At 40.8% G+C, this 25,568-nt stretch overlaps 1 protein-coding gene across 1 annotated transcript in view; it reads right to left on the minus strand.

Moving 5' to 3' along the window:
* LOC149197781 (uncharacterized) overlaps positions 1-25,568 on the minus strand; it is a 272,825-nt gene that overhangs the window by 205,802 nt on the left and 41,455 nt on the right. The window contains exons 3-4 of the mRNA XM_089405968.1: positions 21,765-21,906; positions 21,324-21,649 (exon numbers count right to left, since the gene is read on the minus strand). Of these exons, the coding sequence (XP_089262094.1) occupies positions 21,324-21,649; positions 21,765-21,906 (468 nt within the window). The remainder of the gene's footprint in view (positions 1-21,323; positions 21,650-21,764; positions 21,907-25,568) is intronic.

Below are 25,568 nucleotides of genomic sequence, written 5' to 3' on the forward strand. Positions count from 1 at the left end.
GGGTGGTGGGCCACCTCCACTCGTGCCCTGAGATCCACTACCTCCCGTGTCTGGATCCTACTCCATCTCCTCCTCCTCAGCCTCACTGTCAGAAAACACCTCGATGTAATGGGCATTGCCCTTAGCACAATGATGGCTTGGAGTCCATCGCTCCTGACATGTAAAACAAAACTTCCTCCCCCTGAGATCTCTCCTAGTCTCGTCATCTAGCTGTGCTCTCCCTGTCCACTCTTTGTTCAAGCCTGGTGTCTTTCCCCTTCTACGGGAAAGTGGGTCTAGTGGGCATAGGTGCTCTCGTCTTCGGAACTGCGTCTAGCATGTCCCAAGCTTTGTTGATGGCATCCTGCAATGAAACTGGTTGATATGCATGCACCCATCCCTTCAGTTGCTCGACCAACCCCTCTATGAATAGCCTGATCAACCTCGCCTCAGATATGTCAGAGATCATCACTGCAAGCCTCTGAAACTCAACTATCCTGAAGTGCAATTCCGGATCCTTCCGGTTAAATCTCTCCATCAGTCGGCTAGTGAACTCGATGTATGAAGTAATGGAAGCATGCCCGAGTGTGACCAACCTGTGGTACCTATTGGAAATAATACTCAGAGGGGGGGTGAATCAGTATTATCAAACTAACAATTTTTCATTTCCATAATCAAATTCATATGCGCTACTTCAGTTAAGAGAACTCGCGTGTACACGCAACTGTGTTTAGTGCAACTAGCGTATATCCAGCAAACTTATGATTCAGTTAATTCTTCATATATTGATCTTTAATCAGTGCATCATAACCATATAAACAGTAATTAGGTGCAGTAAAAACAAAACAGATAATCACACATAAGAAACACACATGAACACCAAGATATAAGGTGGAAACCCAATGTGGGTGAAAACCACATGCTGCAATTGTCTCTGTCTTCTTTTAATAATAAGAGAATTCTGTTTACAATTTTTGTACTAGTGCAGTCTTATACCAGTACGCAGGCTTCTACCTGCAGAAGGCTACAACCTTCTCTCGTTCTCCAGCTTCTACTAGAAGGGAGCTACAACCCCCTAGCTCTTGTACTAGCTGATATGTTTACTAGTACGTAGGTGTAGGCCTACAGAAGGCTACAACCTTCTTTTTTCTTCCAGGGACCTCGTTTCATAAATTTTCAGACTGAATCCATCAACAACATCATTCAATCATCAAATATATCTGCATCAACCAATCTCCTTTGAACCAACCACAACCAAGTCAATCAATCACTTTGACAACCCATCAATCTGATTTATCAGAATGCTGTCACCAGAGTACAGTAACCAAAACCCAAGCCAGAACTCAAAACACTACTACAACAAACAGCATCAACTAAAACATGGATTGTAAGGTATACGCTACTTTCTTGTGTCGAACCTGCGTGTATACGCACTTCCCTCAAAGCCAACCAGCGTATACATATGCAAATATTAATTTATTATTCTACAGTTATACCAGACTTCAGTTATACCCAGATCATATCATTTACAAAATAATATATGCGTCAGTGTTCAGATCTAGAGTATTCATAAGCAAAAACACATAATGATAATTCACTTTACGCCTTAAGATATTTAGATCTTATCCTCCATCAACTGCTAAGGTTCCTCCTTGGTTCAGATCCAGCAATGCACCATAACCCAATAACCTGCATACTAGATCTCTCTCTTCATTAGATATTCAATGCTTGAGTACCTTGGCCTAATGATCTTCTCCTCCTTTTATAGTTTTAGGCCTTTCTCAATACCATGGATCGAAACCACTTAGGACCAATACCTTGGATCAAAATACCTAGGGTCAATATCTCGGACCTGATACCTTGGACCAATACCATGGATCAAAATACCATGGACCAAAAACTTAGTTTTCCAAGGTATACGTGCTTTGCCTTTTGTGAAAGTGCGTGTGTACGTATACGCGACTTGGATACAGTGAACCCGCGTGTATACGCAGCTTGGCCAATGATGAACCTGTGTATACCTTTCTTTCTTCATTCTGTGAAGTCTGATCTAAAACTCTGTGCTGTTAACTTGCTGCACTGTGATCTGTCATCTAAGTGAGTTGCCATCAAGGACAACACCCATGTCATAATGCCAACAATCTCCCCCTTTGGACTTGATGGCAACACCAAGTCACTCTCCCCCTTTGTCATCAAGGGCAAAGGGTCATGCTCCCCCTGAGTACCTGCTGAATTCTCTGATATGCTGAAGTGTTGATTGAGCTCCTATGATCGAGTCCATGCTCCCCCTGAGCACAAGCAAGGTCTACAAAAAGATAACATGACTCTATACATACATCACCAATGACCTTCCTATCACCAAAGACTCATACATACATCCATCTCCCAATCAAATGGGGATATACCAAATTTGACTCATCCACCCAACCAAGTGGGGATATACAATTGTTTATACATGTCAAAACACAAACATTACATCATCCATCCCATGCATAGTGGGGTTACAAATTAGGAATTTTCATGACCTTTACATTAAAAGATGTACATGACTTATATAACAGAGACCAAATATCTTAAACAAGACCATGATAGTCATCAGCAACTATCATCAGCAGCATCTGTCAATCAGCATCCAGATCAGCAACCATGTTCTCCCCCTGAACCTGTTCCACCTGAAACAAAATCTGCACCGAGATCTTCTCAGATAATGCCAACAATGCATTATTAGAAGCATATGCTCCCCTTGAACCTGCGTCAGATGTTCACTGTCAGATCTGATCATTTCATATATTAGAAGAGTTATCAAGGCATCATCATCAATTAGACATATATCAAGTTATCAACAAATTATGAAAGCCAACATATTTCCACATGTCATCAACAGACTGTAACCATCATCAAGCAGAGCAGATAATTCACTGAACCACATCAGACCCCTTTCTCCTGAGTTTGGCCTACTGTTGTTCCTCAAACCAACATATACGCGACTGTACCCACAGAAACCAGCGTATATACGCGACTACGCTTCATGAAACTCGCATATAACCACCTTTCTTTGAAGAATATAGTATTTAACAGCAGGATGATGCAGCAACTACTCCCAGCTTTTGTCTGAGATATTCAAATGTCTCTCTGGGCAGTGGTTTAGTGAATATATTAGCAACATGTTCTTTGGAGGGAACATACTCCAATTTGACCTTTTGTTCAAGCACTTGTTCACGTAGAAAATGATATTTGATGGGTATGTGCTTGGTCTTGGAGTGCATGACTGAATTCTTTGAAATACTGATGACACTTGTATTATCACATAGAATAAAGATTGATGGAGTACAGGTGATCTGAATATCTTGCAAAGTTTGCATCATCCAAGTAGTTGTGTGCAGCAAGATGCAGCAGCCACGTATTCTACTTCAGCTGTAGATAATGCAATTGAACTTTGTTTCTTGCTTAACCAAGACCCATATAAAATGTACCACCACTAGTGCTTTTTCTGTCATCAACACTTCCTGCCCAATCTACATCTGTATATGCATGAAGTGTAAGATCTGTATCTCTAGGATTCCATAAGCCAAAGTCCTGTGTTCCTTGAAGATATTTGAAGATCCTTTTGACTACCTGAAGGTGTGATTCCTTTGGATTTGTTTGGAATATTCCAACTATTCCCACTGCATGCATGATGTCCGATCGGGTACCTGTTAGATAAAGCAAACTGCCAATCATGGATCTGTAAGTTGGTTGATGCACCGCTGCTAATTCATCATTTGAGCTGAGACTGCATCCTGTTACCATTGGGGTACATACTGGTTTAGAATCTTCCATGTCGTACTTTTTCAGGATCTGTTTGAGGTATTTGGTTTGTGAGAGAAAAATACCATCTTTATTTCGCTGAACTTGTAGACCAAGAAAGTAGGTAAGCTCACCAAGCAAGGACATTTCAAATTCTTGCTGCATTACTGAAGCAAAATTCTGACTCATGGATTCTTCATTGCTACCAAAAATGATATCATCAACATACACAACAATGATTAGCAATTTATCAGTGTCTATCTTTGTATATAGATTGCTATCTGCTGACCCCTTTGAAAAACCCTATTGGTGGAGATATTTGTCAAGACGGTAATACCATGCCCTTGGAGCCTGTTTTAGACCATAGAGAGCTTTCCTGAGTTTGCATACAAGTTTTGCATCATTTCCAAGAATGAATCCTTCCGGTTGTTCAATATACACTTCTTCTTCTAAGTCTCCATTAAGAAAGGCAGATTTTACATCCATTTGGTATAGTTTGAATTTCTGAAAACTAGAAAGAGCAATAAACATTTTGATGGCTTCAAGTCTAGCAACAGGTACAAAAGTTTCTTCAAAGTCTATACCTTCTTGTTGAGCATATCCTTTACAAACAAGTCTGGCCTTGTTTCTAATAACTTCTCCATTTTCGTTCAGCTTGTTTTTGAATATCCATTTAGTTCCTATGATATTCTTATCATGAGGTCTAGGAACTAATTCCCAAGTATTATTCTTTTCAATTTGCTCAAGTTCTTCATTCATGGCCTTGACCCAACATTCATCTCTGCATGCTTCATTTACATTTTGAGGTTCAGTGGAAGATAGTAATGCTAGATAGCTTGAAGCTTCGGCAATGGTTCTTCTAGTCTGCACACCTACCCCTTTTTCTCCTAAGATTTGAGTTTCTGGATGATTTTTCTGAACATACCTAGACGGAGTCTTTTCTTCTATCGTTATCTCTTCTTCTGGTGCTTCATTGGTTTCTTCTTCAGAATCAGTGTGATTCGATGTGCGAAAATGATCCTCATCTTCTTCATTGTCATAATGTTTTGGATTTTTGCATGCTTCATCAACCACAACATCGATACTTTCAATAATTTTCCCAAGTCTTTTGTTGTAACATTTATATCCTTTACTTCGAGAAGAGTAGCCAAGAAGAATACCTTCATCTGCTCTGGGTTCAAACTTACCAAGTTTTTCATCAATCCTTTTGATGTAGCATTTGCTTCCAAAAACTTTGAAGTATTTTACAATAGGAGTCTTACCATACCAAAGTTCATGTGGAGTTTGAGTGTTGTTTACCCGAACATTTGCTTGATTGAGAATAGTGACAGCGGCGAATGCAGCTTCACCCCAGAAGGTTGCAAGAGTTCCAGATTCATCTAGCATAGCACGAGCCATTTGTTGAACAGTTCTATTCATCCTTTCTACCACTCCATTTTGTTGAGGAGTCCTTGCGGTGGAGAACTGCCTTTTTATTCCATGTTGTTCACAAAAGTCAAAGAATTCGTCTGAGGTAAATTCCCCTCCTCGATCAGATCTAAGGCATTTGATTTTGCGATCTGATTCATTTTCAACCAAGGCTTTGAAGGCTTTGAACTTTTCAAATGCTTCATCTTTATGCTTTAGAAGACCTATCCAACACATTCTGGAAAAATCATCAATGAACAATATAAAGTATTTTTCTCCACAAGGTGACTTTTTCCTTGATGGACCACATAAATCAGTATGAACAAGTTCAAGAAGTTTACTAGCTGACCCTTCCTTTTCGATGAGTTGAGATCTAATTTGCTTACCAAATTGACATGATTTGCATATAGTATTTTCAGGAATGTTGATATTTGGAAGATCACGAACAGCCTGGAATCTGCATGCTTTTCTTATTTTAGAAAAGCTTAGATGTCCCACTCTTCTGTGCCATAGCCAGTTTTCATCATTTTTTCTTAGATAGCACTATTGTTGTCCTCCCTTGAGTATGTATAGGTTGTTTGGAGTTCTTGTCCCTTTAATCACGGTTTCTCCTGTATCAAGCTCACAAACAACACATCCATTTGATCGAAACACTACTTCATTTCCTTGATCACACATTTGACTCACACTCAAAAAATTATGCTTTAAGCCATCAACATACATAACATTCCCAGCTTTAACTTTTTCTTTCAAGAAAACAGAGCCTTTACCTTTTATGACAACAGAAGTGTCATTTCCAAATGAGACACTCTTTTCCTTTTCTAAGGCATTATATGAGTGAAGTTTTTCTCTGTCACCTGTCATGTGTTTTGAACATCCATTGTCGATATACCACTGGTTTTCTTGTCCTTCTGCATACAAGGCTATACCACATCTTTCTGTTTGCGATTTTTTCTTTCTCCATATTTTGGGATTTAATGGAGTTTGCTCTTTTTGAGCTATTTGCCGAAATTTACTCCTAAATTCAGATTCTTCATGCCCAAAGTTGTTACAGATTGAGCATTCTATTTCATTTTCAAGAAGAGAAAAATTATTATAGGAACTTTTCTTGATCCCTATCACATTCCTTTGATTTCGTGCTTCTCTAGTCATGATAGTTTTGTAAGCAACACATTGAGCGGCTTTGTGTCCAAAAGTATGACATAAGATACATTGACCATTAAAGAAGTTCTTGCGATTATTGAATCTACTGACCTGTTGATTGTAGTTGAAGTTCCTCCTATTGACCTGTTGATTGATATTCTTTGAAGCAAATTGAGTATGATTTACCTGAGGTTGATTGTGGCTTTTGTTCATCCTTGAAGTAAATTGAGCCTGATTCACCTGGTGATCTGCTTTATGCCTTTGCTGATGATTGTCGAACTGTTCACTGCTCTTTGCTGCATCACGATAGCTTTTAGTGGAGGTTGACGGCTTCTGAGATGTTTCTTCAGTATATCCAAGACCTATCTTTATCAGAGGAGAGCGTTGCACTTTGATAATTTCATTTAAGGTTTCTGATCCTTTAGCAAATCTAAGATTGAGAGCTTTTGTTTTCTCAAGATCCTTTCTTAGACCCACAATTTCACATTCTAGCTTTTCATTGTGTTTTTCTCTTTCAGCAAGTTGGAATGTCAAGGTATCTATAATCATATTCTTTTCTTCTAAACAGATTTTGAGTTTAGAGATTTCTTCATAAAGGTCATCTTCATCTAAAGCATCCAAAAAATTATCATCTTCATAAGCCATCAGAAGTCTATAGTCATTACTATTTTCATCTTCATCACTATTTGATAAACCATCGCTATCTTCATGAGTATAGTAGCTCTTTTTACTTACACTTTGTTTTCTATTCCATTTTGCAGTTTCCTTCCCTTTATCATATTTATCTTTATGAGGACATTTGGCAGCATAATGACCGACTCTACCACAGTTAAGACATTTGAAAGGTAGTTTACCTCTGAATCTACCGGAACCCCGTTGAAGATTTTAGACAAAGTTCACTTCCTCTTCTTCTTCTTAAATATGTCTTGATTCATTGAATTCTTCTTTTCCTTTTGCTGAAGCTTTGAATGCAGCTTCTCTCATGTCTGATGGACCTCCTTTTCTCATCTCAAAGGCAGTTAAGATTCCGTGACACTGTGTCATAGTAATGGTCTGTAGATCTTGCTTTTCTTCTATGGCAGATACTTTTGATTCAAATTTAGCAGATAAGGATCTTAAGACTTTTTCAACTAAGGTAACTTCCTTTATCTCTTCACCCAAATTCTTCATGCAATTAACAATCTCATTTATATGTAAGAAGTAACTAGCTACACTTTCATCATTGTGCATCTTGAGAGTTTCATATTGAATTCTGAGAGTTTGCAGTTTAGCTCGTTTTACCTGAGAGTCTCCTTCGTAGCTTAGAACGATTTTGTCCCATATTTATTTGGCTGATTTTAGCTGCATAACTTTGACAAACTCTGATTGTGACAAACTTCCCAATAATGTATTGACAGCCTTGGCATTGGTTTCATATTGTTTTTTACCTGCTCCATCTGTAGGAATTGCTGATGGAAATGTATATCCTCCTTCCACAATTTCCCAGACATCTGTTCCAAGAGATTGAAGATAGGTTGTGGTTCTTACCTTCCAATAAACAAAGTTGCCCCCATCAAAGATTGGTGGTCTGATGGATCCCCCGCTTTCTTGATTACTCATGATGATGGATCCCCCGCGATCAAGCTTCTTCTGAAGGACCTGCTCTGATACCAATTGTTGGAAATGACACTGAGAAGGGGGGTGAATAAGTATTATCAAATTAACAATTTTTCATTTCCATAATCAGATTCATATACGCTACTTCAGTTAAGGGAACTCACATGTACACGCAACTGTGTTTAGTGCAACTAGCATATATCCAGCAAACTTATGATTTAGTTAATTCTTCATATATTGATCTTTAACCAGTGCATTAGAACCATATAAACAGTGACTAGGTGCAGTAAAAACAGAATAGATAATCACACATAAGAAACACACATGAACACCAAGATATAAGGTGGAAACCCAATGTGGGTGAAAACCACCTGCTGCAATCGTCTCTGTCTTCTTTTAATAAGAGAATTCTGTTTACAATTTTTGTACTGGTGCAGTCTTATACCAGTACGCAGGCTTCTACCTGCAGAAGGCTACAACCTTCTCTCGTTCTCCAGCTTCTACTGAAAAGGAGCTACAACCCCCTAGCTCTTGTACTAGCTAATATGTTTACTAGTACATAGGTGCAAGCCTACAGAAGGCTACAACCTTCTCTTTTCTTCCAGGGACCTCATTTCATAAATTTTCAGATTGGATCCATCAACAACATCATTCAATCATCAAATATATCTGCATCAACCAATCTCCTATTGAACCAACCACAACCAAGTCAATCAATCACTTTGACAACCCATCAATCTGATCTATCAGAATGTTGTCACCAGAGTACAGTAACCAGAACCCAAGCCAGAACCCAGAACACTGCAACAACAAACAGCAGCAACTAAAACATGGATTGTAAGGTATACGCTACTTTCTTGTGCCGAACCTACGTGTATATGCGCTTTCCTCAAAGCCAACCAGTGTATACATCTGCAAATATTAATTTATTATTCTACAGCTATACCAAACTTCAGTTATACCCAGATCATATCATTTACAGAATAATATATGCGTCAGTATTCAGATCTAGAGTATTCATGAGCAAAAACACATAATGATAGTTCACTTTACGCCTTAAGATCTTTAGATCTTATCCTCCATCAACCGCTAAGGTTCCTCCTTGGTTCAGATCCAGCAATGCACCATAACCCAATAACCTGCATACTAGATCTCACTCTTCATCAGATATTCAATGCTTGAGTACCTTGGCCTAATGATCTTCTCCTCCTTTTATAGTTTTAGGCCTTTCTCAATACCATGGACCAAAACCACTTAGGACCAATACCTTGGATCAAAATACCTAGGGTCAATATCTCAGACCCGATACCTTGGACCAATACCATGGATCAAAATACCATGGACCAAATACTTCGGACCAAAAACTTAGTTTTCCAAGGTATACGCGCTTTGCCTTTTGTGAAAGTGCATGTGTACATATATGCGACTTGGATATAATGAACACGCGTGTATACGCGACTTGGCCAATGATGAACTTGCGTATACCTTTCTTTCTTCATTCTGTGAACTCTGATCTAAAACTCTGTGTTGTTAACCTGTTGCACTGTGATCTGTCATCTAAGTGAGTTGCCATCAAGGACAACACCCGTGTCATAATGCCAACAGTACCACCACTCCTATGTGTCTCCCTCTAGATGGAGTGTGGCAAATTTGATGGCATCTGTCTCCCTCATTGGGTTCAGGGTAAGATATGTGTCTATCTTCTGAACCCAAGCCCTCGCTGAACTCCTAGATGACCCATCATAGCTATGTAAGGTCACCTTCCCAACCACTCTCTGGTTGTCCCAATTCTGATTTTGTTGCCCCCCCTCCCCCGAGGTGAAGGCCCGGCTCCTCTATATTTCTCCTTCAGATGGCAATAATCTCCAAAGAAGAGAGTCCTCCTAATCCTAGGGTCCAAGACCTCATAATCGTCAATCCCTCAATTAACGATCTATCAGCTTCATGAAAGCATCAACTCCTCTCTCACACTCTGGCTCCTTTGTCAAACGTGGTATAGTGGGCCTAGGTGTTTGTCCATACATGTGGGTGGTGCGAGGATGTGCTTGGCTCCCCTCTCCTGTGCGTGAGCCCCCTTCTCCATCATTGTTTCCTCCCCCTCCACCTTAAGGTCCTCCCTACATGTTCTGCAATTGCAAGGCCATCATCTGCCTCATCATCTCCATCATCTGCTAGTTCGTTCTAGTCAAATCCTCCAGTAATGGGTCACGCCCACGATGCCTAAGTTGATCCTCACCAGTGTCCCCCGTGTAGTCTTGGGCTTTCTCAAACTCTGTATCGGAAAGGTGCTCTGTCTCACCCTCTCTACCATAACCTCTTCCTTTACCTCTACCTTTGCCTCTCCCTCTACCTCTGCCTCTGCCTCTAGGATGGTAAACTGCTCCACCAAATGGTCTAGTCATGACATGCTCATAAGCCCACTGCTAGCCAGGAACATGCTCTGATACCATTGTAATATTCTATCTAGAAATTTACAGTGAAATACCAAAACATGCACTACTTCAACAAGAAAAATTTGAACACAATACATGCAAATAAAGTTTAGAACTCCACAGGGTGGCAATAGAAAATCTTAACCATTTTATTTATAATAATGGAAATCGGAGTAAACTGGAGATGGAAAGTGTGCATTTGGGCTTGCTATAGTAAGCAAGCAAATACCTAGGTAGAAATAACTAAACTACTCCACTCAAAATGGCTCCTCCAGGCTGTGCATTCAACCCAAAAATTTATGCAACTGCTGTTGTAGGTAAACTGTTGTTTGGGGCACCAAAACTCCACCAAAAATTCTACAAAATTAGGAGTAGGCTCCTTGATGCTAGACCAGCAAAACCCAGAAATGTTTCAGGCTGATTCTGAACTCCCAGAATTACCCAACTTTGGTGTTACACCCTCCTCTACCGGTTCTGCGTACCCCTCAAGCCACTACTGCAATTCTAGTCTTGATTCCTCCCTCAAATGGCTGAAGAATTCCTTGCAAGAATCTCCTGGGAGATGAGAGGGAAATTCCCTCCTCAACCTTGCACAATCCAGCTAGCAACAACTCCATGAATTTCTACCCAACAAAACACTGCGCAAGCCCTAGAAATGTTGAATTTGGTTCTCACTGGAGCAGCGATCTCCAACCCTAACACTTCTCACAAAATCTGGTCCAATATCAAGGGACTTTCCCCTAAATTCTCTGACAGAATTTCCCCTTGAAGACCCATCAACCAAGCAAATCAGTTTCTACCACTGCATCCTTCTAGAGGTTCGAATTGGATGAATAAACGTTGAAAAACTCTCACAAACTCCAGCAATCTCCTCTCTAATAAGCTTTGGATTCTCTCCTTGGGTGACACTCCAAGTCTAATGAAAAAGAGTCAGGAATTTGTCCTTGGAAATCCCTCTGCTCAAAGCACCAATTGACATGGTTGAACAGCTCAAGAAAACTCCCAAATTAGATGCACAAATAAAGAACCCCAAAAATGAGTTTGCTTTTACCTTTCGTAGCTGCTCTCCTCTTTCATCCTTGTGGTTCCCACCAATTCGAGCCCCCCTTCTGCATTTTCCCTCCTTGTGGGTCGAATTCCTCCTAAGGGTTTTGTTACTACTCAAACTAGCAGGGATCCTAAGAGGGGATCCTATAGGGAAACTACTAGGTCAAGCGCAACAATGGAGCGATAGCCCACTGTCACCTTAGCTAAAGCTCCCTACTCTACGGACTTTTACCAATGGGAGGAGACCCAGTATAAGAGGAATCACAATAATGGATGTGCCAATGAGAGGATAAAGGGTGATTCCCAAGGCCTATGCATAAGAGAGACTCAATTGTCTGGCTTTCTTGCTTGGAAAGCAAGGTGATAGGCTCTCTAGGAAGCACTAAGAAGATTCTCGAGGCTAAGGTTTGGGGATGTATCTAGTAAAGAGGTTCTTAGGCCTAGAAATCCTTATGGAGAATTGGTCTTTATGTGATCTCTGTGAAGTTGGAGTTGTAAAGTTGTGGGACCACACGGGACCAAGTGGACCCAGAATTAGGTCAAGGAAGTGGAATTGATCAATCAAGGAGGGGCTTGACCTAATTGTGGAAGGGAAGAGGATCAATGGACAAATCTTCTTAGGATAGAATACAATGATCCAAATGAGGTCACTAGCCAAGGGAAACCTAGGGCAAGAAACGATCCTTGGGCTAGGGCTTGCAATATCTCGAGATCCCACCGTCAGAATTTCGTGAAATTTGGAGGGCCTCTAAAGGAAACCCTAGCGCAGTAATGGACAAGAGATCGAAGTCTTTTGATGGCTAGAATGTGAGATAAGTGATGCCCTAGATGACCTATGGAGGCTAGGCCTAGAAAGAGAAGGAGAGGTGAGAGAAATATGCATTTAAAGTGACCACCTATGGAAGGACCAATGCCTTATCCTTTGGGAGAGATGGAGTCAAGAGAATTTATGGTTTGGAAGATGTTTACCCAATCAAGGAGGTCTTCAAGCAACTTCGCATGGCATTTGGGCATGAGAGTAGCCACTTGATATCTTTGTACTTCGATATGCAATAATTGATGACTTGTCAAGATGTATTTCAACAAAATAATCTCTAAGAACATTCACCCATTCATACATGTCCCATGCAATGATGCAATGTTATAAAAGATCAAAATTTCCATAATTTCGCATAGGAAAGCAATAAATTTCATACTTGTATAGTGAAAATTCCAGCAACATTCATGCGACAAAGTAAATAACAAGAATAAGCATCAAGAGATTACTTACATGTACAAAAGAGTATATCCAATCATCATGTTAGGCCAATAATGAAGCTCCAAGACAAAAAATAGATCCAAACATCAAAATTCATCCATAACATCCAAACTTGTCCTCCAAAAGGGAATGCAAAATTCTCAAGAGCTACTAAATCCCAATCCAAGTGATGATGATGAAAATGAATCACCTCACTTGTATTTATACAATCACTAATGAGTTTGATTTGCCTAATTTGGCCTAATTGAGCCCCAAATAATAAAATAATGTGCAATAATAACATCCCTTGGTGACAAGCCCACCAAGATAGCTCAATAACATAATAATAAACATCTCAAGAGAGTAGATTGATCAATAAAGTGAGTCGTTGGGCCTTTGAGGAGGCCTAATGAAGTCCATAGTGTGCCATGATGTGAGAATGGACCTCAAACATAGTGACGAGGGATTGGGCCCTTGTTTTCCAAGCAAATCCTTGTGGTGCCCCCAAGTGGTGGGAGGGGCACAAGGACATCCTCATGGGTCTCCAAGTGGATCAAAAGTGCTTGTAAACCATTTGTAAGGGCTGGGATGATGACATAAACCCTCTGCAGTGAAACACATCCCCACCTGAACCCTGGAACATCTGCCAAGTGAATGGTGCAAGTGTAGAGTCAGTTGGGCATGGTGAACCAGGTGCATCATCCTCATCCAAAAGGTGGAACAAGAGCAATCAATGAGTGGTATTGGGGATCCATGAAGTACTTTCTGCTATGGTGGAGGCCCATGGGTCTCAATGCTCACCCTACAAGCGCCAATGTGGCCCTCTTGAGGGCTGAGACCATGTATAGGGAGACCAATCCCCAAATGGAGTCCCACCTACAATCCTGCATAAGATCCAATGCATCCCCTTGCCCTCCAATACAACAAATCAGTAGAATAATCAAGGAAAGAACTTACAAGTCATGGAACCAATGGGTCACTTCATGGTGGCATGCCCTTCCATAGTGGGCTGTTCTGTTTTGCTGTTTGCAAGTTTTTTTTTCAGTTGGCTATGAGGCACGGAAAACGAGATAAGTTGTAAAAGTTTGCTTGCTGATTTTTTTGCTGAATATTTCTCACTGTAAAAAGCATTTTCCAGAAATAAGAAAGAGCTCTCGAACTGGTTTTCCCCAAGAGTTGTAGGGGGGTTTTCCAAGGTCACCTTGACCAAAAATCACTGTGTTTAAATGTGTTGAATGCCTGTTTGTATGTGTTGATTTTTATATTTTTGCATTTTCCAGCATTCTGTAAAATTTCTAGAATTTGTGGTTTTCAACAAAATTTATTTTCCAGTTGTTGAATGTATGGATATGGGAAAGGGCATTTAACTATTTTGGATAAATAAGGTGAAACTGAAAACCGGGGTGGGAAATGAGAAATTTTTACATATTGTCAATCCTTAATGGGGCTAAGACCCAAAAGAAGTCATCAATATGGACATTGGCATCTTGATCGGGACTCCCTTTAAACCTAGGCCTCCAAATGCTAATCCATAATTTTATTTCTGGACACTCTAGAATCTCTTCAGGATCAAGGTTATCATGGGGGGGGTAACCACGTTCTTGGAAAAAGTCAATTTTTCATGATTTTGCATATTAGGATTAAATTGGAGTCGCCAGGGTGAATGTGAATGCCTTGGTAGATGCTTGTTTCACCCTACAAGCACTAACTTTGGAGTTCAATGAAGAACTAGGGCTTCGTTCTTCCAATGGAGTCGCCAAGAATGATATATCGATATTGTCGTATGGGAAGCAAGAAACACATCCCATGTCCCCGGCGACGGTGCCAAAATGTTACCGCTCAAATAAGCAGGGGTCCTAGGAGGGATCCTATAGGACAACTACTAGGTCAAGGGCAACAATGGAGCGATAGCCCACTGTCACCTCAGCTAAGGCTTCCTGCTCTTTACGAACTTTCATTGATGGGAGGAGACCTGGTATAAGGGGAAACACAAAAAATGGATGTGTCAATGAGAGGATAAAGGGTGATTCCCAAGGCCTATTCGTAAGAGAGACTCAATTGTGTGGCTTTCTTGCTTGGAAAGCAAGGTGATAGGCTCTCTAGGAAGGGCTAAGAGGATTCTCGAGGCTAGGGTTTGGGAATGTATCTTGTAAAGATGATTCCTAGGCCTAGAAATCCTTATGGAGACTTGGTCTTTATGTGATCTTTGTGGAGTTGGAGTTGTAAAGTTGTGGGACCACACAAGACCAAGTGGACCCAAAATTAGGTCAAGGAAGTGGAATTGATCAATCAAGGAGGGGCTTGACCTAATTGTGGAAGGGAAGAGGATCAATGGACAAATCTTCTTAGGATAGAATACAATGATCCAAATGAGGTCACTAGCCAAGGGAAACCTAGGGCAAGAAACGATCCTTGGGCTAGGGCTTGCAATATCTTGAGATCCCACCGTTGAAATTTCATGAAATTTGGAGGGCCTCTAGAGGAAACCCTAACGCAATAATGGACAAGAGATCGAAGTCTTTTGATGGCTAGAACGTGAGATAAGGGATGCCCTAGATGACCTATGGAAGGTAGGCCCAGAAAGAAGAGAAGTGAGAGAAATATGTGTTTAAAGCCACCACCTATGGAAGGACCAATGCCTTATCCTTTGGAGGAGATGGAGTCAGGAGAATTTATAGTTTCAAAGATGTTTAACCAATCAAGGAGGTCTTCAAGCAGCTTCGCATTGCATCAGGGCATGACAACAGCCACTTGAGATCTTTATACTTCGATATGCAATAATTGATGACTTGTCAAGATGTATTTCAACAAAATAATCTCTAGGAACATCCATCCATTCAAACATGGCCCATGCAATGATGCAACGCTATAAAATATCAAAATTTCCACAATTTTGCATAGGAAAGCAGTAAATTTCAGACCTGTATAGCGAAAATCCCAGCAACATTCATGTGACAAAGTAAATAACAAGAATAACCATGAAAAGATTACTTACATGTACAAAATAGTATATCCAATCATCATGTTATGACAATAATGAAGCTCCAAGACAAGAGAAATAGATCCAAACATCAAAATCCATCTATAACATCCAAACTCGTCCTCCAAAAAGGAATGTGAAATTCTCAAGAGCTACTAAATCCCATGTTGAAAATAGGAACAAGAAATGCTAAAAATAGAAGTGCTAAAAATAGCACTGCTATAAATAGCATTTCGGGATACATTCCAATTTTAATTAGTTCCTAAACTAAAATTGAAAATTAAAATTCGAATTTGATCTTAGCAGCGGTTTGTAAAATAATTAATTAATTCATCTTGAGTTAATTAGATGTAGGAAATCAAACATGAAGTCTATGTGAAGACATGCAACAGTTTCTCCATTGATTGAGGAAGTTATCCCTTGATTAAAGGAGATCAGGATGAGTTGTAATTGAGTTGTAATTAGTTAGCTCAGATAACTGAGTTAAGTCCAGTTAGATTAGTTCAAATAGTTTGTTGAACTAGTTGTGAGTTCAGTTAGTTAATGCATGCATGCATGTAATTGCTGCACTTCAGATAACTGAGTATTCTCTCATAAATAACTCATGCATGTCAGTTCAGTCAAAGACCCAGTTGAGATCAGATGATGGGACAGTGTACTATCAGTTGCAAGAATATTCCATGGAGGATATCTCTTGCATGCAGAAGGAATTCATTCCTTAGAGATTGTGCAGTTACTTTTGAGTTTGATGAGTGTGTGATGAGGCCAATTCACACAAGTGGCAGCATTAGACCCCACGAGAAACTGCGCAAGGAAATAGGACGCTTGAAGGGCTGAGGGAAGGCATTTGTTGTGTCTATTCAATCTGTGAGCTGTATTGTTGGATTGTGCTGAGAGCATGATAGCTTGTGAGCTAATGCTTTGTGTAATCTGAACATATTTCCACTTGTATGATAATACAGAGATCGGGGTTTTTAGCTGAGGCTTTCCGCAGAGTATTCTTCTGTGTTCATGTGTGATTGTTTTCTCATTCTCAATTATATGTGTTCTATTTGATCTTGCTCAAAATCGATTAAGCTTCTGCAAGTTTGTTGTAGAAGTAGATCTTGTATTTTGTTTTAGTATATTGCATTATCAGGTGATCTAAGGTGAAATTTCTACATCCCAATCTGTTAAATTTTCCAACTAGGGCCAAACATCACTTTAGACAACTCTTATGAGGCAGCTGATATTTTTCTTGGATTCCTCTTTCCGAGAGGTGTAGGATTGATCTAAAGATCATCCCATTCTGACATGTACAAATGAAGTTATGAATTTATTTTGATTATGGACAAATTGTCAAGGTCGGCCAGCCATCAAATTAGCCTCCTCCAGCCTTCAACATTGCATATAAATACAAGGTGCCTCCTCCTCATTTTGGCATCTCATCTCATTCATCTTTCTCTCTCTCATCTTGATTGGGTACAGATTTTTGGGCCTCTCTCTCTCCACACATGCGAAAGGAAGACTGTCTTTTCTAGCTGCTGCGTTGACCAGATTTGACCGAAATTTCAGGAGGCCAAAATTTCAGGAGGCTGACTTTGACCAATATTGACCTTGTTTGACTTCGGTTTTGTGAGGGAGACTTCTGTTTGGGCATGACATTGTTTTGGGCACAAAAACCGAGGCAGTTTGACCCCTGTGTTGACCAGTGTTGACTACCCTAATTTAGGTTGTTGCGTTGACTTTTGTTGACCAAGTTTGATTGGTTATTTTCGGACTGTTTTGGGCTGCATTATCTTGCTGTTGGAGGTCGAGTTGACCAAGGTTGACCGAGCTATTTTGGAGGTCAATTTCAGCCTTGTTGACCAGCGTTGACTTTCTGGTTAGGGCTTTTTGTTTCTACTGTTTTGACTGATCAGTTTGGGCAAGTGAATATTGTAAATTGTACTCTCTCTCTCTCTGTTGAACTTTTGAAGAATTATAAGAAGAATCGATCAAGGGTTTCCCCAAATTGGGGTTTGTCCCTGGTTGGTGCCATATCTCGTGTCCTCTTGTGTTGGCTTGTCTTCTACTATTATTGTTTATGTTTTATCTACATTTTACTATCATGTTGATGTGATTGCCAATCTGGATATGATATTGGGCTAATGAAGAAATTGAAGTAAAATTGCTCTAAGCATAGAACATACCATTGTTATCTTAAAATTAACACATTCCAAGTGATGATGATGAAAATGAATCACCTCACTTGTACTTATACAATCACTAATGAGTTCGATTTGCCTAATTTGGCCTAACTGAGCCTCAAATAATAAAATAATGTGCAATAATAATATCCCTTGGTGACAAGCCCACCAAGATATCTTAATAACATAATAATAAATCTCTCAAGAGGGTAGACTGATCAATAAAGTGAGTCGTTGGGCCTTTGAGGAGGCCTAATGAAGTCCATAGTGTGCCATGATGTGAGAATGGACCTCAAACATAGTGGACAACGGGTTGGCTCTTTGTTTTCCAAGCAAATCCCTGTGGTGCCCCCAAGTGGTGTGAGGGGCATAAGGACATCCACATGGGTCTCCAAGTGGATCGAAAGTGCCTGTAAACCATCTATAAGGGATAGGATGATGACATAAGCCCTCTGCAGTTAAACACATCCCCATCTGAGCCCTGGAACATCTGTCAAGTGTATGGTGCATGTGTGGAGCCAATTGGGCATGGTGAATCAAGTGCATCATCCTCATCCAAAAGGTGGAACTCGAGCAATCAATGAGTGGTGTTGGGGATCCATGAAGTAATTTATGTTATGGTGGAGGCCCATGGGTCTTAACACTCACCCTAGATAGCTCTATAACATAATAATAAATCTCTCAAGAGGGTAGAGTGATCAATAAAGTGAGTCATTAGGCTTTTGAGGAGGCCTAATGAAGTCCATAGTGTGACATGATGTAAGAATGGACCTCAAACACAGTGGACAACGGGTTGGCCCCTTGTTTTCCAAGCAAATCCCTGTGGTGCCCCTAAGTATTGTGAGGGGCACAAGGACATCCTCATGGGTCTCCAAGTGGATCGAAAGTGCCTGTAAACCATCTGTAAGGGCTAGGATGATAACATAAGCCCTCTACAATGAAACATGTCTCCATCTGAACCCTAGAACATATGCCAAGTGTATGGTGCAAGTGTGGAGCCAGTTGGGCATGGTGAACCAGGTGCATCATCCTCATCCAAAAGGTGGAACACGAGCAATCAATGAGTGGTGTTGGGGATCCATGAAGTACTTTATGTTATGGTGGAGGCCCATGGGTCTTAACACTCACCCTAGAGGCGCCAATGTGGCCCTCTGGAGGGCTAGAACCTCGTACAAGGAGACCAAGCCCCAAATAGAGACCCACCTGCAATTCTGCATAAGATCCAATGCGTCTCGTTGCCCTCCAATACAACAAATCATTAGAATAATCAAGTAAAAGAACTTACAAGTAATGGAACCAATGGGGCACTTCATGGTGGCATGCCCTTCCATAGTGGGCTTTGGCATGTACAAGTGTCTCCAAGCTCAATAAGGGGGTTAATCAAGGACCCTATTAGGTGGTTTCAACCTTTAAAGGGGGTAACATATCAATGGTACATCCCTCAAGTGGTAGGTGGCAAGTGATATGGTAATGGAACGGAGTGGGAATCAAGGGAATCATCTAGAACACATGTCACTGTACAAGGGTAGCTATAATAAGGGAAGCCCACACCTAGGTATATGAGTGTAGGAGGAAGCAAACTGTGGTACATGAGTTACCCTAACCTTTGTTTTTCCACCCTTCTTCATATGCCTTTTGTCTTTGATTGATTTTTCTTTATAACTACTCGGGCCTCCAGGGGATGAGAGCATGTTGTGTAATATATAGCAGTGGATACCCCATTAAGGTGGGGCAGTTCATCACCCACCAAGGGTTGGGACAATCATGGGTTCCTTAAAGATTGAATGGGCTCATCTAGGGCCCATAGGAACCAAAGTGATGGCCATGGATAAGGAGCATAGCTCATGTTTGGCTTTTGCCCACGTGCTAAAGTTGTATGTCACGACCATCTTTTGCATTTCGTGGTACATTTCCTGTTGAGAGTGGACAAATTATACATTTTCTTTTCTTTTTATTTAGTTGCATCAACCTCTAGGCATCGTTCTAGGCCCAACCCAAGGTGTGGACAAGGGGAGGAGGAGGCTAACCCTATGTGGACCCAGTGGACACATGCAAACCCGGATGGAAAAAGAGATGAGACAAGGGAGTGATGTATATGGTTTCAAGAAGCGGGACCACGCAACCAAAATTGAGATTTCCCATGTAGTGCCAACCCTAAAGCTAACAGCAAATAAAGGAGATCCCACGGGACTAGGATACAAGGCTAACCACAAAATCGGGTAGTGGAGACAAGAGTACGAGGCTAGCCTACTCATTCTGCCTAATCCCCCCACCAATCCATGCCCAAAAGTGCCCATGACAAGTAAGGAAAATTACTTAACTATACCAATGAAAGGCCATACCTTCTAGGTCAGGAGGCTCACCTTCAAACATACAATCATAACAAGTGGGCAACGGACCACATCGCTGGGTCAGGTGGTGGAGATAATGGCACTTCGAGCTATCTGGCGGCTGCAAGGGGAGATTGGCTACCAGCTGAGGACCATCTAAGAGAAAAAATTCTCCCATATACACTACCCACAGGTGGTGGATAACAGGTTCAATTTCCATTTTAGTGTAGCCCCCACAACTCACTACTTTAATATTTACCCACTTCTCTTAAGTTGCCTTCCTTTTATTTTTGCAAAAATTAATCCCAATTCTTCTAACCCATTTTCCTAATTCCAAATGCCAAAATATTTATTAGGAAACAAAACTGCAAAATTGGGAATTCTCCTTAGTCAAATTTAATTATTGGGGATATGACACACAGACCATTGATTATTCTTCCAAAACTGCATCAAGATCAACCAGTGTAGGAAGGTCCTTAAACCTGCTTAGTTTGGAATATGGTAAAGCAGCTCCTAGATGGGGAGCTACTCCGCTTATGGGTTTTGCAATGGCTCTATTTGCAGTATTCCTATCTATTATCTTGGAGATTTATACATCTTCCATTTTACTGGATGGGATTCAGGTTAGTTGGGGCTAGAGGAACTCTTTAAATTTCGCCCGGTGAGATCTTGAAGAAAACAAAAAGAACTGAGGGATGCAAACTGTGACCAAATAGTGGCTTTCAGTTTTTAGCTTATCTTGTTCCAATAGTTTGATCATGTAATTACTTTTCTCTAAGGATTTTTGGCCATCTCCACAGCCACGACAAAAAAGGGGAAACTAATTGTTGTGTTGTCCAGCAACAGAAATGGATGATTTTTGACTGATGAATGGGATGAAAAATATATGGCCAAAATTCTAAATAATGCAAAATTGTACATAAAACTAGGAATATTTCCATATGCTATAAATATTCAAATGTTGTTGAATAAAATTAGAGCATGTACATACATACCAGTGTCCAGATTTTCCTGTTTATAGTATAACCCTAAAAATGCTATAGTATTTACAATATGAGAACAGTCATTTCAGTAGACATGGGAATGGCTAGACATCTTCAAAAAATCAAAAAAATTCTTAGGATTAAATGCAATTCAATTTCATGTTAGCATGAATTTACATAGTGTTTCCTTGTTATATGTAAGATATTGCTTAATACAAACAAATGAATACCGCACCTGATTCAGAGCTTTCACCAGCTGGATCTCTTGTTGATAGCTCTGATGTCTTTGCATCACGTACAATCGGATTATTAAAAGCTCCATGATCTTGATCTGGGATAGATATACCTGAACTTGAAGCTTGGAAAGCAAGATGGCTGGATTGTTTTCCATAATCCTTCTCATCTAAACTATAAGTCAAAGCTGCAGCAGCTGACTCAGATTCTTCCTTTGACATGGAAGTATCTTGAGCAAGTCTACCTTCCAAGATTGTTTTTCTGGAAGACTCTTGAACAATTCTCATTTCATCCAGCCTATTAGCCGTTGTTGCTGGTGGAACAAAACTAAAAGGGAGATTATGGACGACAGTTATTTTATCAAGACTTTGCTGCTGGAATCCATGATGGGCATTATAAAAGATCAGATGCAACTTTAAAGAAATAGGTTCAAGACCTTTACCTCTTTAACTGAAGAAGTTCTGCCTCCTTAGCCTGCAAAGATGTTCGTAGTCGAGAACATTCAGAATTCAGATGCTCTATCTCTTTCTTTAGGGATCTTATGTTGATCTGCTCAGAACTCACTCTTAAGAGAGCAGGAAGGCTTGGACTTGTCAAGGAGCTAAAGTATCTGAATATTTCTTTTTAATAAATTGCTGGCTTGCATTAATAAGATAAAAGGGATTAAGGTACAGGAGACCCATGCCCCATAGGTATAGCAATTCTACCTCTTCCTCATTGAGAATACACCATTGAAAAACATAATGGTAAGACTACTAGAGTTAATCATGAACCTCAAAAACGAGTAGTGGCATTGTACTATGAAATATAGAAATCCTTATGATTCTGACATAAGATTGCATCATCATTTACTCAATAATTTCAAAATTATGCATATCAAGTGGATAAAGAACCTTACAAAATAAAAATGCTCCTAAAATTTTCTAATTGCTTTCAAAATTAATATATTGCTGCAAGGATGTATAGCCCCACCTGTCCCTTAAGTATTTGAGTCTGTTTTGATGCAATTCCTCAAATAGACAATTTTTAGGCCACCCATAGACATCCACCAGTGAAAGAATAAGAGTCATTGCAGTGTCCTTGGCAATTTGGGTTCTGTTGCAATTATACCACTTGGGAGTAGATAATGAATCTTAGAGGTAGAATAAGTAGATTGTTGATTTTTTTGTAGCTTGGGAGGTACTCCAAGCCTAGTGTTCGGGGTTTGGAGGGCAAAGCACCACAAGTAGGCTTGAGGGCTTGGAACCCAAGCATGGGATTTTGCACCCATCCAGATTTGGGCCAAAACCATGATGAATTTGAGCATGAGAAAATTTGAGGTGATAGAGCTTGGCATGCCAATTCCAACGTTTCGAAAATCACCCAAATCGGAGCTCTAGAACTTGAGTTCTGAATTTTTGAAGTCAAAGTATGGGTTTTGCACATGTATGTCTAGGTTGGCTTGAAGTTAATAAGCCATGAGACAGTTGTAAAAGCCCTAGAATGACGTTGGAGGAAGCCCTCTTGTTTAGTATAAATAAGAGGTGTTGTGGAGGACTATTCCTCATCCAATTTGGCAACACAAGAGCTCATTTGAGGACTAAAGGAACTTGGCATACCTACCCTAGCTTGGGCCGCAGATGGGAGAGCACTTCAGCAAGAAAAGATGCTGCGTAGGATTCTTTTGAGGGCTGTTTGAAGGGCTGTTCCAGCATGGAGGGAGGCCGAGTAAGAGAGGCTTGGACGCAGGTCTGTTGGGCAGTAAAAGAGGAGAGGGATACTTCTGTTGAGGGCCGCAGCAAGAAGAGGCAGACCAGCGGAGGAGGATCTGAACTGCTGGAGGGAGGCCGCGGTATCTTGCTGGAGGGCCGCAATAATTAGGACTGTTCTGGGCTAGAAAACGCAGGGATATCCTCCTGAAACAGGCCAAGTAAGGGACCTTTCTGTTATGATTAGGCCGCAGCCCTATCAGTTCTGTTTTGAGGATCAAACAGCCCTATACAAGGAGCTGTAGGTGCCTTCTCAAACAGCAAGGTCACCTAGCTTGCAGAGGAGAGGAGGCCGCATAAATTAAGGTGTGTTTTGGGTATGATTTTTGGGCTGTTGTAGGTTACAGTGGGAGCCCTAACCAGTGACCAGAATACTGTCCTTGAACAGCAGTGCAGAAATATGTATTCTTCTCCATTAGTGACTTGTGTTCGGTCATTGCTTTGACCAGATTTGGATCAGTCTACACTGCAGTTTGTTGGGATCCATTTGTTGGAGTTTCCTTGGGCATGAAGGAACTCCAACTAGGAGCATATCCCACTATGGAGTGATGTAGGTGTGGACAGAGTTGTTGCAGCTTGTGGAAGCCAAGGTGGTAGGGCTGACATGGCATGTTAGAAGCCCTAACCAATGGGCAGTTTCACAATGAAGTTTGGAGCCTAGATTTGTGCGATAGCTCCTTTGTGCAGAGCAAAGGGCGGATGTGGAGAAGTCTGTGGGCAGCCGTGTGTAAGGGTCTCCTAGGTGTGGGATGCCCTAACTAGGTGCAGATGCTACAGCGTGGACTTGGTCACTCGTGGACTGTTGGAGGGCAGCGTGAGAGTGGACCAAGTGTGGACGTGATTGGGCACTTATGGTCTGCTGGAGGACAGCGTGATAGTGTCCAAGTTGGAGCCCAATGAGCAACACCTTGATGGACAAAGGTAGTTGCGAGAGAGGCAGTTGTTGAGCTCAAGGGTTTGATCAACCAAGAGCAGTTTGTGGAGCCCAAGACTTGTGTGTGGAGAAGGACATCTACAACAAAAGATGGGTAGTCCTCCTAGCCCATGTTCATTGTGGGAGATGGACATCTTGCAGTGATAGGTGGCAGCCCTCCGTGCCCTATGTTGGTCTTCATCAGAGCAACGCAGGAAGAACATAGTGGGCGGAAGTCCCTGAGGAGCAGCAGTGGGCAGATTGAGAGTTGTTCACGAGTGGAGCTATGAACAACTCAACAAGAGTCTCGATGTGTTGTGCCCTTGATGGACTAAGGCACAACTAGAGAGCAGATTGACAGCCGAGGTTCAGTGACCAGATGGACTTGGAGCATTGATAGAGGCAAGTGCTGTAGATCGGGAGTCAAAGGACCGGGCAGATACAGGGTACGACTGAGAGGAGCTAAGAGAGCATGCGACAACCAGATGGTCAGAGTATCTTGTTGAGGCCAGATTGGTTGTCGATGAACTGACACCAAGCCCCAGTTTTGTATCTTGTACTAGTGGATGTATGAGGGCCATTATCCCTAGTACGGGAGCCCTAAACTATTGTATTATATCAATTGGATTAATATAACGAAGTTGGGTTATTGTACAAAATTGTAAAAAGTTGTCTATATTTTGTGCATATGCGATTTACTATTGTTTATATTCCACTGTGCAAAGTAGTATCGTTGAGATTCTTGGTTTGGTAGCATCAGAGATTTTAAGATTCTATGCCAGACCCAAGGTCGTGGAAATTCAACATAGATCCGTTATCAAAAGTAAGTTCTTTTGAGCTTTCCATATTGATAGTAGGTTTTAGATGTGGATCAATTGACCCTTCATCAAAAGCAAGATCATCTCTAGTTGTCCATATTGATGGTAAGTTTTACTTAAATTGCATGTGGCATTTCAAGGCCATGTTATGCCTAATTGTTGAAAAAGCGCAGATATCGGAAGAGTTGAATAAGATGAATATAGAGCTATAAGGGCAATCCGTGAGCCATTATGCAAGATAGACATGATTATGCTTTTGCAACAAAATGCTTCATTTGTTTCTCCTACGTATCAACTACAAATGATGTCATCATAAGATAAGATCATTTTAATACTCTCCATGAATGACCAAAAATTAGGTCAGTGGAACTCAAAAGTATAATCTAGTAGTGGCAAATTGTGACTACCAAAACAACTCCTGGAACCTAAAAGGTGAAGTATAGCATAAAATAAGCTAAATGACTGAATGAAACAAAGTAGCCAATGACATAAGCTAGATACAACATGACAAAGAGCTACACATAACCATAACTAGGCACAAGATTATAGCCCTGCAGCTTGAGTGGTTTAGTGCTTTGAGCTTCATGTAGGAGGTGTAGAGGTTGATTCCTTTGGCTGGCTCCTCTGTTGTATGTCTCACTCAATACACTTACCAGGTTAGGCATTGTAATCAATGCTGACGGGTTCATATTTGGTATTGTTATCCATCCACATACATGGGTAACCAACCATAGGATAAAAATTTTCTCCTATGATGGAGCTTGCCA

The sequence above is a fragment of the Pinus tabuliformis genome, chromosome 2_2, assembly GCF_031772625.1.
Source record: "Pinus tabuliformis cultivar Carrire ecotype Pingquan chromosome 2_2, CPIR1, whole genome shotgun sequence".
In the NCBI taxonomy this organism is placed as follows: Eukaryota; Viridiplantae; Streptophyta; class Pinopsida; order Pinales; family Pinaceae; genus Pinus; species Pinus tabuliformis.